The following is a 17,971-nucleotide window of genomic DNA, read 5'->3' as shown; positions in this document are numbered from 1 at the left end:
GCTCTGCTCGTTGACAACGGGCAGAAACTGATGCAGAGGAAGTTCCATCTGAACACAAGGAAGATCTTCTTTACCGTGCAGGTGACCACGCACTGGAACAGGTTGCCCAGAGGGGCTGTAGAGTATCCCTTGAATATCATTGGAGATATTCAAGAACCATCTGGATACGATCTTGTCACATGTGCTCTATGGTCCTGCTTGAGCAGGGAGGTTGGCCCAGATGACCCACTGTGGTCCCTTCCAATCTGACCCATTCTGTGATTCTGTGATCTGCTCTGACAGCCCCGTCGGGGCTGTGCTGCATCCTGCAGGGATCCCCAAGGTCACCCGAGGGACAGGAGTAATGTGCTGTGCCGCCCCTCAAAGGCACGGGAGGGCCCCGAGGAGAGCAGTGGGAAGCGGCTCCAGTCAGTGGTGTGTGGCCCTGGGGAGCTCCCTATCTGCCTGTCCACTCTGCAGTCACAGTAGGTCTTTTCCAGGCCCTGCAACAGCCCAGGCAAAGAGAATCTTACTTGACAAAGATTGGACTTGTTGATCTCAGAGGTCTTTTCCAGCCTAAATGATTTAGTGTTTTTATGCTGCTAGCCTGAGTGATAACTGTGTGATCTATACTGTGGAGTTACAGTATAGATCAGACAGACATACGCAGATTTCGGAAGAAAATCCAAGGAAGACAGAGAGCTACTGGAGAGGGTCCAGTGGAGGGCTAAAGATGATTAGGGGTCTGGAGCATCTCTCTTATAAGGAGAGACTGCGGCAGCCTGTTTAGTCTAGAGAAGAAAAGACTGAGAGGGGATCTCATTAATGCATATAAATATCTCAAAGGCAGGTGCCAGGAGGATGTGGCAGACTCTTTTCAGTTGTGTCCAGTGACAGGATGAGGAGCAATGGCCATAAACTAAAACAAGTTCCACCTTAACATGAGGAAGAACTTTGCATTGAGGGTGGCAGGGCACTGGAACAGGCTGCCTGGGGAGGTCATGGAGTGTCCCTTTCTGGAGACATTCCAAACGCACCTGGACATGTTCCTGTGTCACCTGCTTCAGATGACCCTAGCTTGTGATGCCTTAAGCCCCTAATGGTTTTTTTATTTTTCTAATATTTGTAAGCCTTGTAAGTTTTATAGGTAGATTCTAAAAGCAGCAACCCTCCCTCCTTTGTCCCTCGTTCCTTTCCCTTTCCCTCCAGCACCCTTGTTTATACATTCCTTAACCCTCTTACCCCATTCTATGCTTCCCATATCAATCCTACTTCTGAATACAGCAGAAATGTTTAGTCTTTTGTCAAGGCAAGGCCTAGATGGTTGACAGAACAGCATATCTGGGCCTAAACCACAGAATACGGTCAAGAATTAGGTGACTATGTACCTTTTGTGCTCTGATGATGGTGAAGGTGATGAGGTAGGTGGTCCCGAAATGCACCCCAGACCCATTTTCAGGGGGTGGACCCTGGGGCGGACCAGAGTAAAGGCCACAGGGTGGACACATCTGGGATTGGATGGATGGTATTATAAAATGTAACACCTCAGGCACAGGGGCGTGAGTCTTGTAACATCTTAGCCTTGGCAAATAAACCCTTTCTTATCTCACCCCTAATTAACTGCTCTGGAGATTTTTTCAGCACCATAAATCCCACGGCAACACTTGGCAGGAAAATTAGACTGGATGATCTCCAGAAGTCCCTTCCAACCCTGACGATTCTGTGATTCTGTGACTTTGTAGTGATGTAAGCCAAAAACAGGATGATACTGAGCCCCTTATGATTTCAATAGGGGTTTGAGTCAAGTGTTGCAATTTTTTTTAGTTTGTAGATGTGGATGGACAGTTATGGTTAAGCAATCGCATTTCAATATTGTACACTTAGCAAATCTTATGTTTCAAGAAGAGAAGACTATCACAAGATCGTTTGGATAAGAGTCACAAGGAGCAAAGTCAGCAGAACTGAGCATTAACTGGGGTAAAGGTAATTTCAGCAGTGTGTGATGTAATTTCAGCAGTGGGTGATCCCAGCCACGGAGTCATTGACTACCTACTCAAAATGAACCCCAAACTCAAGAGGAAGGAAGAACTGCACCTATGGGCTAATTAGCAAGACAAGTGAGAGATACGAAGACCATATAGAGGTTAATAAAAAAATTATGTAATTTGTAACCAATGAATGCTGATGCCTTTGTTTGTTAAAATGTATAAATAGTGTAAAGCTTTGATGATTGGGAGGCCAGCCTTTTGTGAGTTACCACACATCTCCCTACTTTGTGCAAACTAGAATAAAGAAATAGAAATGCCTCGCCTCGGGTGTGTAAATTGGCACTACTCACCAGGTAAGGAGCCTGTGTTTGGGACAACACAGGGATTCCCCTTCCAAGGCCTGCACAGTGCCTCTCTTCAGAGATAAGGTGTGGAAGCAGAGTAAGTTGCCTGAGGAAGCTACTGTTTTTCCAGAATTTGGGCTGACACATCAATGTGACTGTAGCAGGCTGTTAACTTACCAAGACTGGGTCTCTGCTAAGTGACATGTCTGCTCTGAACAGCATAGACATTTCGAAATTGTCACAGGAAATTTTGGGGCTGGGTGAAACTTGGATTTCAGGGAAGGGGTCTGATTTATAAGTCATGTTTGCTGCCTAGACTGCACTGAATTTCTGCTCCTGGATCAGTCTAGCACACATTCTGGAAAGCTTCATTTTTAGCAGAGGCTCATAGCACAAGAAACAAAATCCTCCTGCTCTGCTTTCCAAATGCAGAACCTGAAGTTAAGCCTCAACCCCTGCAGGGTTTACATGGCAAATGGGGAATTTCTTGCTGTATCTTCTCAAGATTGAGAAGCTATCAACCAATCACCAGCAAGGTTTCCCAGGGCTCAGTTTTAGGGACAATGCTTTTTAATATTCTTATAAATGATCTGGTTTGCAGGAATTAAGTTAGTTTGGTGATACTAAACCAGGAGGAGCTGTGGCCTCCCTTGATAATAGAGAGGCCTTACAGAGATTTGGATAGACAGAGAGCTAGGCAATTGCCCACTATACAAAATTGAACAAGAGCAAGTGCCGGATTCTCCACCTGGGACAGGGAAATCCTAGTTATACAAACAAACTGGTAGATGAGAGGCTGGAGTGCAGCCCCATGAAAAGCAATCTGAGTTTTAGGGTTGATGGCAAGTTGAATATGAGCCAGCAATGCCCTGGAAGCCAAAAGGGCCAACTGCGTCCTGGCGTGCAGGAGACACAGTATCACTGGCCCCAATTCTACACTGTACTGTGGGGTTGCACTTCCCATCTCAAGTCCTGTGTCCAGTTTTGGGCACCTCAGTTTAAGAAGGACATCACACTGTTAGAGTGTATCAGGAGGAGGGGGACCAAGATGGTGAAAAGTCTCAAGGGCAAGACTTATGAGAAGAGGCTGAGGTCATTTGGCTTGTTCAGCCTGGAGGAGGCTGAGGGGGGACCTCACAGCACGGAACACCTTCCTCATGGGGGCAGCGCAGAGGAGGTTCTGATCTGATCTCTGTGGTGACCAGCAGTAGGACAGGACGAGGTGGCGTGAAGCTGTTGTCATGGGAAATTCAGGTTCGATTCCATCAGGAAATGGTTCATTTTCTGAGAGGATGGTCGGTCCCTGGAAGAGGCTTCCCAGGGAATTTGTCGCGGCACCGAGTCCGGCAGAGCTCTAGGAGCGTCTGCACGATACTCGTAGTCACGTGGGTCAGTTTTATGTGTCCCTGCCAGGAGCAGGGCGTTGGCTCCCTGACGCTGACGGGTTCCTGCGATGGGAAGGAAGCTCCTTTGGGCCCACCCGGCCGTTTCCTGCCGGCGGCTGTTGTGGATCCGGGGCAGGCGCAGCATGGAGCCGGCGGCGGAGGGCGGTGAGCGGCGGCGTGTGCGGGGACTCGGCCCAGCCCAACCCAGCTCGCGGCCCCCACTGACCCCGTGCTTTCCTCTCTTCTCCCTCTCGTTGCAGACGCAGAGATACTGGGGGCACCCGACCCGGAGCTGGCGGCCACCATGGGGTTCTCGGGCTTCGGTACGTGTCGATGCGGGCGGGAGGTGCCGGGGAGCCCCGGCGGAGGCTGCTGGTGGAGGTGGGAGCAGAGCCTCTCAGTTGCAGGTGGAGCTCTGTTCCAGTCTGCTTTTTCTTCGTTTTCAGGGAAGAAAGCTCGGACTTTCGACCTCGAAGCGATGTTTGAGCAAACGAGAAGAACTGCAGTGGAGAGGAGCAGAAAGGTCTTGGGTAAGAAGCGTAGTCAGCTTAATGCGTTTTAAAACATGTGTTGGTTTCCTCTCTTAGGGTGATGTTTGAAGTGTCTCAGACTGGCTGTCTAGAGAACGAAACATAGACGCAGTTTTGTTCAAGTAAAACAGTCCTTAACAGCTTGGGCCTTGGTGGATAGTAGAGTTATTAATTTACTTGTGAGGTCTGAGGATGTAAGAGCAGTGTGAGTGTGCAAGCTTGCAGATACAGAAAAAAGGCGAATTTGAACATGAGAGTATTTCCTTTCTTCTTTTGCTTAGCTGTGTATGTATTTTGGAAGGGAAGATGGTACGAAGCTTTAATCTAAAGACAACAAAATAATGAAGAAGACGTGTTTGTCTTATAGCAAACATCAGGTTATATTGCAGTCCACAAGTGTGTCTTTTGCTGTGCATTTTCAAGGTGGTGGTTTGAGAGTGGTAGATGGAGGAAATTGTATCATTTGCTGCCTGTATCCAAGTGAACAGCAGTCCAAACAAGGTTCTTGAGAGCACTCATATATATTCTAGAAATCTCTTTATCAATTTTGCATGCTTTCTCCTTCCGCTTGGACAGTTTGTGCAGAACGTATGCCTTCTGTTTTGTTTTTCATATGATGCCATCATGGTTGAGCAGCTTCCATCCTACTAGATTACACTTAACCTGCTCTCTTAACTGTTGTGGTTTATGAAATTAATAGACCTTAATAATCTAATCATGTTACGATGTTAGGGCTTTTTATTGCCTTGATTCTATGCAGAACCACAAGATCTGTGGGGGCTTATTGACTTTGTGGATTTTAAGACACTGTGGAATTCAAATATACAAGGGATTCCCAAATTCAGTTAGGACTTTTTTTTTTTTTTTGTGTGTTCGCTGAATCTGAACACAGCAATGTGTGTCCATGTTGGAAACCTTTCTATGTTTGAGACTTGTTCAACTTGAGCTATCATTTCTCTTGAGAAATCATTTGTTTACATCAAGTTTTTGTTTAGGAGGGAGATTCAGTAAGCGATTACAAACCCCTAAGTTTTTAAGTCAAGATATCTTGACCTATGTCTTGAATGTATCCTGTTCCTTTCCCTGCTCCACCCCATCCCATCCCCCTGCCCTGCCCCCAGATTCTAGGCTTGTGCCTGTAAAGGAAGCATGCAGCATTTTTTTTTGGTAAAGTTCATTATTTTGCCAAAAATTTTAAAGCTTTGTATGTAGTTCAGGTATTTAACTTAGAAACAAATTTTAGTATTCAGTGTATAGCAATCAAAAATGTGTATGTGTTACAGCTTTTTGTTGGGGGGCTTAATGTGAGCATTTTATTTTCAGATTTCTTAAGATACACTTCTGATTTTTAGCTTTTCGGAATAACTGTGATAACTTTCGCATATGTCTCCTCCACTACTTGATATGTTTCCTGGTTCTGTATCTTGCAGGTGTTCACATCTGTATGCTTATGTACTAATTTAGTTCCCTGCACTATGAAAACATCAAAAGTTCTCTGAAGTAATCATACTGCTTTAATATAGTGTTGAAAATACTGAAATATCAGCATCCTTATATAATCAACACATTTGAAAGCATGTACAAATGAACAACTGGCATTTATGTTTTCTTGTAGTATTTTGTAGTGTGATCATTGCAGTAGCAATGGAAATTTAGTTTATGTGTAAAAGTATTTTCAGGTTAAATGTTTTATTTGCTGTTACCTTTTCAAATATTTCATATAGGTCTGAAAATGAAGAAAGTTGGCTAACTATCCTCAGCAAGCCACTAATTTTAATATTTTCTAAAAGACTTGATTATTTGTTTTGTCTGTGCTCTCTGTGTTCAGAGGCCCGTGAAAGAGAAAAGGAAGACCAGACTGAAAAGGAGTTTAGAATTCCATGCGCTGAGTCATCAGCTTCAGCATCCAGTGCAACAGGAGCTGGGTCCACATTAACTGAAAGGTACTTAGATATGGTGGGAGATTCCATGTAGCAGATTTCTCTTCTGAAAAGGGTGTTTGTTTGTTCTGATAACATGAGTGACATTTAACTTTTGTGAACATGTCTGTGTTATCTGAAGTATTCCAGTGACAACACAGATTTTGATTTTTTTTTTTAATCCTGAAGATGTGTCCATATTTGTGTATATTGATATTAGGTATATTTGATATTCATTTTTGCAGTCTTCTCCTTGATCTTGTTGGGCATACTTTTTAAAAATAACAATAATGTCAATATCTGTGGATTTTTTTAAAATATTAGGCCAGATATAATGACAACATGTCAACCTTATTAGCAGCTATTTTTGTCGCTTGTAAATGGAATGTGCTTGTTCATGTCTGATGAAAAAGAAAGTGAGGTAGGTGGAGAGCCTCTGCATGCTGGTTTTGTAGAGTAATGGTGGGGTAAAGAAAGTTTTTTGTTTTGTCTTCAGTATGAAATATACTCTTAAGACTTGCCAACATTTATTATTGATAAACAATGTATGCTATGGCATATACAGTTTGAATTCTGAATTGCTGGAAGATCAAAAGGAGCTGAGGGCAATGGGGACCACAAACTCCATTGTACAGCAGAGCTTGCAGAGATGAGTGCACTGTAAATTTTTACCTTTCTCTATCTATCAAAGTCTAATAAGCCATACAAGACTTTAGCAGACCTATATATATATATATGTATATTATATATATATGTATATATATGTGTATATATATATGTATATATACATTCCCATATATATGTATGTTATGGGCTGGTAGAGTCTATATGTGGTAGGTTGTTATAGAGAAACTTTTAGAATTTCAGACTGAGCAAATTTTTGTTAGAAAATTTTTTGCCTGTTGCTCTATGAAAAACTCGAATGAGCCATGCACTCTCACTGAAATAACTGAAATACTACCCTCTGGATCCTCTTGTGCTCGAGGGAAAAATATCCGTGCTCCCATTTTTTTTTTTTTTGATGAACTTATATATCTATTTGGTGACATAATGAAGAACAACAAGAATTTTAAATGTAACATGATCGTGTATTGTGTATGGGTGACTCCAGTATACAGAAGCAATTTAAACAAATGGTAAAGAGGAGAACAGTCAGTTGATACAGAGGCTTTCCATAATCATCTCATTTTGCTAATAGACCTGACAGGAGAGAACTCCAGGGACTTTGTATAAAGGAAGATAACAAATACTTTTCAGTATGCTGAGTTATTAGTTAAGCTCTGGTAACTCATCTGAGTTCTGCTGATAGTAAATTTTCTTTTGTTTTTCCTTTTGTTTTTACTAAGCATTGAGAAGGAAGGGCTTGACATGAAAAGCTCTCCTGGAAGTTTTGTATTTCCTTGTAGAATAGGATAGGTAGCTTAGTACTTAGTGATTAGAAACAGGAAGCTAATGAAAGAGTCATGCTATTGTGCCTCAGTCTTAATTCAGAGGAACAATTCTGCAACTAACAATTTAAGTCTGAAATACAGGATTTTCTGGTTTTTTTTATAAAGTAGATTTTAGTTACTATAAAGTGATTTAGTATGTGTAGCATCATCTGTTCCCTAAAAATGGCAGCAGTTTACTGAATTTTAATTTTTTTTAATTTCCAGGTACTTTCAGATATCTCAGTAGCCCTTATACTAATTTTTTAGTTGATAGTCTCTCCAAAACAATGTGAAGAACAGCTACTGATTATTTTGGCTCTTGAGGTGTTTTGCTGTAGAGGGATATTTACAATAGTTATGGTACTTAATGTATTTATGCAGAAGTATAGTAATTGTGCTTTGCAAAATGAAAAGAAAAAAATGGAGAAAATTGAGTGAATGATGTAAGAAGAGTTAACACATGGGAAGGATATGCTCACATATTTGCACAACTCTCAGAATGTGTTTTATTATTTCTCAGTGTACCATCCATGCTCTGTTACAGTTTCCTTTTCTTTACTCTTACAGCTTGTTTCACTCACTGAGGAGGTAATAAGGGGAAGCAAAAAAAAATTCCTTACCCTTCTCTGAATCCTGGGAAAGGGTCTGGCAAAATGGTTCTTCTTCCTTTACAGTCCCTGCTAGAGTTAGACTGGAAGGCTGAAAGTTGAAGGAGCACCACTTGTTTTATCCTTTCTGTCAGCACCACTCCCAGTTGCTGTCAGGAGGGCAGATGGGCTTTTGGTCTGGCTGCACTGGCGTGTTGTTATGTTTGACTTTATTCCGGTCAGGACAGAGGATACTGGTAGCTGTAGCTGGAGTACTTGGCTCTCCCTGCCAAGCTTGGAGTGGGGTTGAAAAATAGGACAGCAACTCTGGCCATTTCATGTGCAGAGTGGCTACATTGCCCCTTAAAATACTGAAATGTTTGATTTGATCAACTTCCTTCCTAGCAAATGAGAAAATGATAAGGACGGGTAGTTAGGAAGAAAGGTAGATATTGCTTTTGAGTGTCTGTAGAAAGATCTGAACCTCCGTGACACCAGGATTGGAATGGCCTCCTCGAATGTTGTATACATCCTTCTCACTGTCACAGTGTATATTTTTGGTTACATTCCAAAACTTATTAAATAGTTTAGCATTTAGGGAAAAGATTTTTAGTCTAGGAATGCATATCAGCTGTTCAAACACAAGTCTTTTGCCCATAGTATTGTGAACTTAGTTTTGAGGATAACTTACTGGAAGAACTTTGGAGATCCCAAGCTGTGCTTCACATGCTGTAAAATTTTCCTTTTGGTAAAAGGATATTGATTGCCCCATTTTTGTAGAGTAGGAGAAGCTCTTTTTATTTGAGTTGTTTTTATTAGATAATCGTATCCTGATGGAAGTCTTTAAATGTCTGTCATCACTATGCAAAAGCAAGTTCGTATGTAGAGGTAGTTTACTTTATTATACTAATACGTATAGTTGGAAAACTTAGAAAAACTTTCGGGCATCAAACCCGCCTCTTCTCTGTAATATCTGAGGACCTAAATTGTTTTGGGTTTAGGTTTTTTTGATTTATTCCTAAAATAGAGTTTCAGTTGCTTGTCCAGCACAAAAATTTGTAGTTAGTACCTGTTTAGTGTACAGCTGGTGTTGGGGGCAGAATGAAGATGCCTTCTCTGTCACAATTACGTAGGTTAGAACTGATTTTCTTAATCTTTTATTATATTCTTAAACTTTCATGTTTTTATTACAGTTTTTAAGTGATAACCTAAACTTTTTTTAAAAAAACCCTAAAGTGATACCTCTGTAGTTTAACAAAGAGAAAAGAAAAATAAGACTGTTTTGCAGTCTGCTCACTTAAAAATTCTGAAAATATAAGATCAAATTGCAAGACTTGGCTTGGGAGTTTATCTCACTGAATATGAAAGGAACAAATGATTTGTGCTGCAAAGTATCACTGTGATGATACACTTTATGTAGTCGAAAGGCTGCTAATTCCTTTGAGATCTTCTGCTGATTCGAGTGGCCCTTCTTGGAGCTGCCAGCAGAGGGGGCGCGGCTATTTTGAATAAAATGCGTGAACGTGGACTAAATAACTCAACTTTTCAGAAATTTCCCAATGCCAAAAGTAATGTGTTTACACAACCGATTTGGACAACATCAAAGTGGCAATTTGATGTAACTTTCAGAGTTTAGACTTTGTGCGAAAGTTCTTAGTACTCTATTATTCTTTACCAGCATTTCAAAGCAAAGTGCCACGCTTTGTGTTCTCAGTCTGGGTGTGAGCCTGGGCAGTTACTGTTTTGTTTTTCACCCAGACAGCAGAGGTGCAGAGCATCTGTACAAGCTGCAGCTTGAAACAGTATCTTGAAATTGCTGTGTAACAGTATATTCTGTTGGTTTCTAAGCAATGTTGAAATCTGTACTAATGATGTGGTACTGTTGCTTTTAGAATCCATTTAACTCTTTTTTATTTTCTTCAGTTTTTTGAACTGTCTGTCGCTATGATAATTCCTTTCTCAAAGCTTTTCTTTGTGCTTTCAAGATGATGCTTAATAAAAATTAACATACATTTTACTGGCTAATTTTGGTGTCTATAGATTGACAAGAGTACCCAACATCTTTTATCTGAAAATTCCTATGGAAGTGGCTATGTTCTTGAAATAGTAATGTTTTAAATTTTTCTTGCAGAGAGACAGTCAGTAGTGAAAGTGAGGACAGCTCAAATGAAGAGTTAACTGGTCCTTCCATGCAACCCCAGAGTTCTGCTAAAGGTCCAGCTGAGGATACTGATGATGATGATGATGATGAATTCATTGGGCCACCACTTCCGCCAGGGTTCAAGGATAGTGATGACGATAATGACAATGATGATACAGAGGAAGAAGATAATGTAAGTAATTTGTTCCTCTTTAATGTTTTAATGCTTTCAGTAGACTGATTTGTGTGTGTGCTCTTCCTTTACGATGGAATTTCTAGGTGAAGTGTGACTTGTTTGAAATGCAGGTTATCTGTTTTTTCTAATGATACTTTATCAAATGCAAGTGATTGTTTTAATTTAAAAATGCTAGGATTTAAAACAAAAATACACATGTGAAATTCATTATCAGTTATTATATATTGTTTAATTCTTTGTTTTCATGTTATGAAAGAACGAGGTAAACATTTCATATTAATATTTTAGATGGTTTATTTCCCAAATCATATGTAGAATTTTTTAGAAGAAAGAGGAGGCAGAGGTGGGCCTGAAACAGTTCTATAGCAGGACTGTTTTGAGAAAATGATCTATGGTAACTGAGGTGGTTTTTTTTTTCTTTTTTTCCCCCTTTCTTTCCCTTTTTGTTTCTTTGTTGTTTATTTTTGTGTATTTTGGTTTGGTTTTTTTCTAAATAAGAGCCAGGCCTATTTGCTAGAGAGATATAGGTTTTTCTGTCTATATTGAAATCAAGAAAAACCCCTAACAGCCTAATTTTGGTATCACAGATATTTAGTTAGCAAATCTTTCTCCATTTAGTTAAAAGGCATCTGTATCTGGTGCTGGATGACGTGGTTTAGAGGTTTAAGGGTTACAGTGGTAGCACTGAGTTGACGGTTGGACTGGAGATTTTGAAGGTCTTTTCCAACCTTTACAACTCCATGAAAAGATTAATGGTTTGATGTTCTTCAAAACTGCCTGGATCAAATATTTTGTGGCATTGGATTTTGTTTGATGGTTTCCATGTGTAGCAGCAGTGATAGAAGTCCTGTGAAAACAGCCTTACTTATGCTGTTTTGAACCACAGGGTAGCAGAAAAAGACCTGTATGTCCTGTTACTCAAATATAAACCTAACTATAAAAAAGCCCCAAATTTTCGGGTGTCTCAAGGCTTTCCTTTCAACTTCTCTTTAGTTTTTACTGGGCACTCTTTTTTTGTATGATATCTCTTAGTTTGCATTTTGTGAACTTCAACACAAGTTTATAGTGCTCAATTAAAATGAATGAGATGAACTTCTTAAGCAATGACATAACTGATTTTTAGAGTGAGCCTAAACTTACATGATCACAAATTTTTTCTTTTTTTTTGTTTCCCTGCAGAGGAAATTCTGATGCCATAGGGGTTTACATTATGATGTCTGGTCCACTTGATTCACAGTTGCCTATGGATTTGTTTAATTATCAAACTACATTTTAGTCCTGTACTTTCTGTGATCTCCTCTGTACCCCACATATGACTTTTTCTGTCTCAGGGAACCAACTGGCGATAAATCCCAAACTTCCCTTGAGAATGACATAAACCCTAACTTGACTTATGGCTTACTATTGATCTATGTCAATAATTATCTTACTTTTTAGCTGTTATGGCTCTGTGGAGTGAGTCTATATTCCTGAGGGTGTCATAGGCTCACTGAATTTCAGTTGTGTATCATGTCATACTAAAGCCACTCTTTCTCTTCTAACATCTTCTCCAGAATGATGAAGGCAAAACTGTGTTCACAAACAGCTTGTTTTACTTTAACTTATCTAAGTAGTTTTACTTTACTTTCACCTATCTCAGTAGTCACTTTGCTGATTGGCTGTTACAATTTCTAACAAGACACTGATGTTTATTTTTTATTTATATGTATTTGAATAATGCTACAGCTGGCTTGACAAAGTGGTTATTGGAGACCAGAGTTAAAAGACCCTACTGAAAAGTTTCAGACAGAAAGGTAACTTGCGGTCTGGTGTGATTTAAGTTTGTCTGAACTTAAGACAATAGTTACAAAACAGTCTAGAATAGATTTGGTTGAGAGTAAGCAGAGCAGCAGAAATATGAGACTTGTGGGTTTTCAGTCTAAACAGTTAATTTATAACTGGGAAGATTTTGTGTCAGTGTGAATGCCAGAGGCCTTTGGGGTCTAGAGCCTTCCCTTACTGCTGCTCATGAACTCAGTTTTTCTTTCCTGTGAAGGGAATCAGGAAGCAGCTGTGCTTTCCTGATTTCCTGTTGATCGATTGGTGATCACAGGATGATCTTGTGAGCCCCAGGGAAGGCAGGTGTTGCCGTTACGAGAACTCTGTGATTCCTTTTCTTTGCTTATATGTCAGGCTGTGGTTGGTATACATGGGTGTGGAACTGAGACAGGAGAAACTGAAAGCTGAATATTTTTTTTCCCTCAGATGTAGTATGAGACTGTCTCTCTTTTGTTAGCATATTTTGCTACTGAAGTAATTTCTTGAAAACACAAGTATCAATGTTTTTGATCCTGAAGGAATAACATTTTTCTCCAATACTTATAGGTATTGCAGTGTATTTGCGATTTGTAATCAGAAGTCTTGTGAATTTTGTATAACTGATAAAATATATCAAAATACTGACTTTACCTTGATAGCTTGCTGCTGTATTTCAAGCCTGACTTCAGCTGTGGTTTTTATTATAGGAACATTTTGTTTTTCACTATTCCTTGTTCAGTTGTTTTGCTTTTTTATTACAGACCGTCAATGGGCACATTTGTCAAGTTGGGTTGCTATGAGGCTGGCAACTTTTGAGTCCAGGGTTGGCCCAGGACTGCCCAGCTCACACTGGATATTTTATGGAATAAACATATGGTAGAAGGAGTTGCTGGTGGTTATTATCTTTGATGGGAATTTTTTTGTATCGGTGTTTTTATGGAAAAATGATTAACAGCAGTTACTTGCTGAATGTTTTGAATCAGCACTGATTTTTTTTGAGTATTATTCATTTTTGTAATAGGTACACTTAATATTAATTCCCTCTGATATTTTTGTCTTTTTGTAGTATTCCTTTTTATATAGGAGGCTTACATTAATTTGAGGAATGAGGAAAATAAGAAGTTGGCTATTGTGATCAGTGCTTTTCTGTAGTACTTTTTCTTCTACTGGTGTAAAAACCTGTTTGGATCATCAGTGACAATTTTTCATGTGGTTGTAAGCTGAGAGGGGGAAGGAGACAGCAGAGCATCTTCTGTAGTAGGAAGCTTTACAGGTTTGGTTTCTATCCTGAGAAGTAAGCCTTTCTGGAATACTTGAAGAAAATCTTTAGAAGAGAAAAGAGCTTATTTTACAGAGAGCAGATTCTTAATGAGGGCAATATTTCATGTGGTAAATTTTGAGGCTGAGAGATACAGTAGTCTTTGCCAGGTTTTTTGCCATGCAAAGATGCACTGGGAATCTGTCTGGTGTTTGTGCCATCAAAATCTGGCTGGAGGGGGACAAAGACTAGCAAAAAGCAGTCATGACAGTGTTGATAAGTGGACAGCTTTAAATCTCGGACAGAAACATTTTTCAAGGGAATGGATGGCACCTATTAAAAGACTTTAGTAAGAGAGTGTGTGTGTGTTCATGCTCTCTTCTATGTGTCATTAGAAAATGTGCTGAGATCTTTAACAAAACTTAGCAGACCGTTAGCATGTTGTGACACTTTTCCTGACTTGAAGCAACAGGTAGGAAGGTGACTGTTGAACGATTTGCCAGATGGATTGGTAAGGATTTACCTTCTGTCTGGAGCTGAGTTATAGTTGAGTCTCCTTTGGAACAGAGAACTGTTTCTCCCTGCAGCACCAACATAATCATGTTGTAATTATGTCCCTGAAACAAGTACAGCCTTGGGTGTCCTCAAGGCCCAAGGCTGTACTCTGATTTGGCATGTTTCCAGAATGATAGCATAGCTGGATTCTAGGTTTTAGAATTGTTTTGAGATATTCTTAAATTTTTCGCAGAAGTTTAACAGGACATACCAGTAATATTCATTTGTTCGGAATGGAAGACAGCCATTTCCTGCTGATTTAGATGGAGAATTTAAGTAGGCTGTAATTGCTCCAATTAGAATTTGGCTAGGGAGCCAGGCTAAAAATCATGGTGTTGTAAAAATAAATAAATGTTAGGGGAATTTTTAGTCATCCTAAGGATTTATAACATTTAGGCTGAGGATTGTCTGTCCTGGTAACTGCTGAACCTTATTTACCCAGTCATGTTTCATCTTGTCTAAAGAGGAAAAGTGTTGTAAGCCGAACAAAGCAATTTTTGTGTGTGCAATAGAGACAGAAAAGTGTGGGTTTGAGAATGAGAGGCATTATTTTTTAACCATTTCTAGGCATTGAGAAGTTGATGAAAAATAGGTAGCAATTACCATTGCTTTTAATTTGAGTGCTACCTTCCTATTTAATCAAAAAGAAAATGCTTTTGTCATATATGTGCATACTGTGTTCTTAGGTCTTGACAATAAAAATCAGATAAATGTATTTTCTTTATATTAAACTTGGAACAAGCTGTGGAATTTTTGTTAAGGATTATTGATGTCGTTACCGGTGTTGCAAAGAGTGAGAAAAAATATTTCCAAAGTGAGTTAGAATGAATTTGCAAGCTTCACAAAAATGAAAACAAAATCTGGCCCCTAAAATTGGTATAATGAAGCTCAGTCTAAAAATGTGAGACAATCAAACAGAAGCTGTAATGGAAGGAATGCTTAACATAAGAAACTGAGAATATCATATGAAGAGGAAGCTAACAGTGTAATTCCCTTAGGAAATGTTTGTCTTTGATAAAAAGGCATGGGATGTTTGCTCATCTTCTCTTCAACACAGTACCTCCGAGTTCGTGATTACCAGTTGTTCTACAGAAAATGAATGTACTTGCAAAAATGTCTATTGATTCTGCACAATCTAGTAAGGGCAAGCCTTCTCCGCTGTGTATCGTACCATGCCTTTTTGGTGGATGATATTGATTTTAATTAATTTTTAATATGACAGAATATGAGAAGTTTTAGAATGTTTCCTCCACAGATACATACTTAGTCCTATGAGGTTGTTTCTAGAAATATTTTGTGAGAGTATTAGTAGGCATATATTTATTAACTGGGAGGTACTTAAAAATTAGAGAGACGTGACTTTAGCAATGTTAAATAAGATGTGATATAGAACATAATTATTGTTACTAGTGCCCTTTTTAACAAACTTCAGTGGTCTTCTTATGTCTTGTTTTTACTTTTTATCATCTCCTTTAGAGACCCTTTATCAGGTCAGTCTGAAGCTAGTGGAGCCAGCTTTAGGAGCTGCTGGTACCACTTCTGTGTTTGAAGAGAGAACTGTTAAGAGTGAAGGAGAGTGTTCTTCATCTCAGGGCCAGATATACTTTGGCTACAAACCTCCCACCCTTGGAACATGGGATCCTCATGCAACCGTTGATTTCTTTATAGTCAGAAGATTTTGTGGAAGCTAATGTCCTCTACTGTCCTTAGAGGGGGTGTAGAATTAATTTTTTTTTTCCTGCCAAATATGTTTGAGGCATGGATAGCCTTGAGACTGTCCAATTCTGTGACCTACGCCTTAAGAAAAACAATAAAATCTAAGTCTTTCTAAGGACATGTTCTGCATGTACATCTCAGTTACCAGACTGTACTTTTGGTATAGTATTATTTAACAAGAATGAGCAGTTGGAAATGTTGGGAAATTCTGTTCATCCAATGATATATGAAAATTCAATCCTAAATATTACTTTCTTTACTTCCAGTAGAAGTTGGGATATTTGGAGGTGAAGATACTGAAATTAGTTTATTCTTTGAGAACGTAAAAAGCTTACAGACAAGAGAAAGTAATGACTACCTCTTTACATGATGCTATTTTTGGCAGTTGCAACAAATTCCAAATATGCTTTTAAAAAAGAAGCACAAATAACATATTGTTTCCATCAGTGTTAGAATATATAAAAAATTTTAAAATTTGGCAAGGGAGCTAACAGCAATGCTCACACTGTATTTGACCTTGTTGGCATTGCTGTGTAAAACATAAATGAGAGATAGCAGGTTCTCTTTTTATCTGGCATGTAAGGGGTATCTTTCTGAAAAGTTGTTTATGCTCTAAGCAGAATAATGAGTAATACAGGTATAGAAACTCTTGCTTGAATCAAGAGGAAAATGAAGTGGATGATAACAAGTATTTGAAATATTCATGGTGAGGATGAATAAATAATTTAAAAGGTTGTATTTGAAGGAGGAGTGTAAGTGACATGCAGTCACACTTCCTCTCCAAAACAAGTCTTCACAGGATTTTTGATGAACTGATTTATGCTAAACTGTTGGAACTGCAGACTGCTCCAATGGAATCCTTGGAGAGCCATTTTCTTGACTCTAGCAATGTCTGCTGTTTGTTTAAAAGATGGCTTTGGATTTTTATGAATGTGAAACTACCATATGTATTGTTTTACAACTGCTGAAATGGCATCTCTTATTTGCAGGTGGGCACTTAGCAGTATACAGGGACTATACATACTTGATACTAACAGTGTCCAGATCACACAGTAATCATACTGAACTTCTTTCCATTACTTCTGATTATCCTTTTCCTTTGTATTTTAAAACGTAGTAAAATTATTTTCAAATTATTAGGATCGTGGATAGTATTTTGCTGCATTACCTGGTGTACTATTTATAAATGTTTATTTGATACATTATAACTAGAGATTGATGCATGTTCATTTAACCAGATATTGTGGGAATATGTTGAGAATTTTTTCTGATTTCCTTTCATAAACTAAAATAATTACTTTCTCCAGAAGAACTGAATAATCATAAAGAATCATTCATATGACTTTTTTATTAACCATAGCCTTTCATACTCTAGTTCTCAGACTTTTGAAATGTGTTTAAAGCTCTTAGACTCTAGTGAGTGCATATGTTGCTTTTGTAAACTATTAGTTCCTTTATGCTACTAGAAGTATTTTATTTTAATTTTGAACGTTATCGGTTTTAAAAGTGTTGGTTTTGTAGAAAAACTTTTTGAAATGTCTCAAAGCGCCTACTTAATGACAGATAAGATAAAGATTTCTTTTTCAGTTTTCTTCTAGGATCTGACATCTGTTTATATGAGAACCTTAAGGTAGTCTAAAAAGGCAGGCAACTTAGATGTAGCACTTGGTTTTCAAGTAAAACATTACTTTGTTTAACAAAAGTTACTTTCGTATCATAAGCATTATGTGCAAGAATAGCAAAAAGGTGATACATTATGTAACCTTTACTTCCCAATACAAAAGAAATAGTTCAGACAAGACCTTTTCTGTAGAGATAGGGAGCTCTCTCTTCTGCAAATAGGGCTTAATGCAAATAGCTAATAGTTATCTCATGAAACTCAGGTTCATTCTTTGCTGCTGTGTCTGCATTGCAGTTATTACGTGAGTTACCTGGATGAATCACAAGTTTGAGTTTGTCCGCATGAGATGCAGTCAATGTTTGACTTAAAACTTTCCTGTTTCTTTGATTCACCTTAACCCTAGTACTGCCAACTAACATCAATACACTTTTTTTTTTCCTTTCCTTCCCTAAAATTGCACAAGAGGGCAGTGAAAACACCGTAGATCCCTAGCAGCCTTCATGGAACTTCTGGATGTCTTGCATGG

The 17,971-nt window shown here is 38.9% G+C and overlaps 1 protein-coding gene across 1 annotated transcript in view; it reads left to right on the top strand.

Moving 5' to 3' along the window:
• Window positions 1-3,813: 3,813 nt before the first annotated feature.
• The window catches only part of WDR70 (WD repeat domain 70), a 129,899-nt gene continuing 115,741 nt past the window's right edge, over window positions 3,814-17,971 (top strand). Inside the window, exons 1-5 of the mRNA XM_027634628.1 lie at window positions 3,814-3,861; window positions 3,957-4,019; window positions 4,143-4,226; window positions 6,055-6,169; window positions 10,294-10,495. Of these exons, the coding sequence (XP_027490429.1) occupies window positions 3,840-3,861; window positions 3,957-4,019; window positions 4,143-4,226; window positions 6,055-6,169; window positions 10,294-10,495 (486 nt within the window). The 5' untranslated portion in view covers window positions 3,814-3,839. The remainder of the gene's footprint in view (window positions 3,862-3,956; window positions 4,020-4,142; window positions 4,227-6,054; window positions 6,170-10,293; window positions 10,496-17,971) is intronic.

The sequence above is a fragment of the Corapipo altera genome, unplaced genomic scaffold, assembly GCF_003945725.1.
Source record: "Corapipo altera isolate COAL_440 unplaced genomic scaffold, ASM394572v1 61411, whole genome shotgun sequence".
Taxonomy (NCBI): Eukaryota; Metazoa; Chordata; class Aves; order Passeriformes; family Pipridae; genus Corapipo; species Corapipo altera.
The sequence above is the reverse complement of the archived record's forward strand: the minus strand, read 5'-3'. Positions and strand labels throughout refer to the sequence as shown.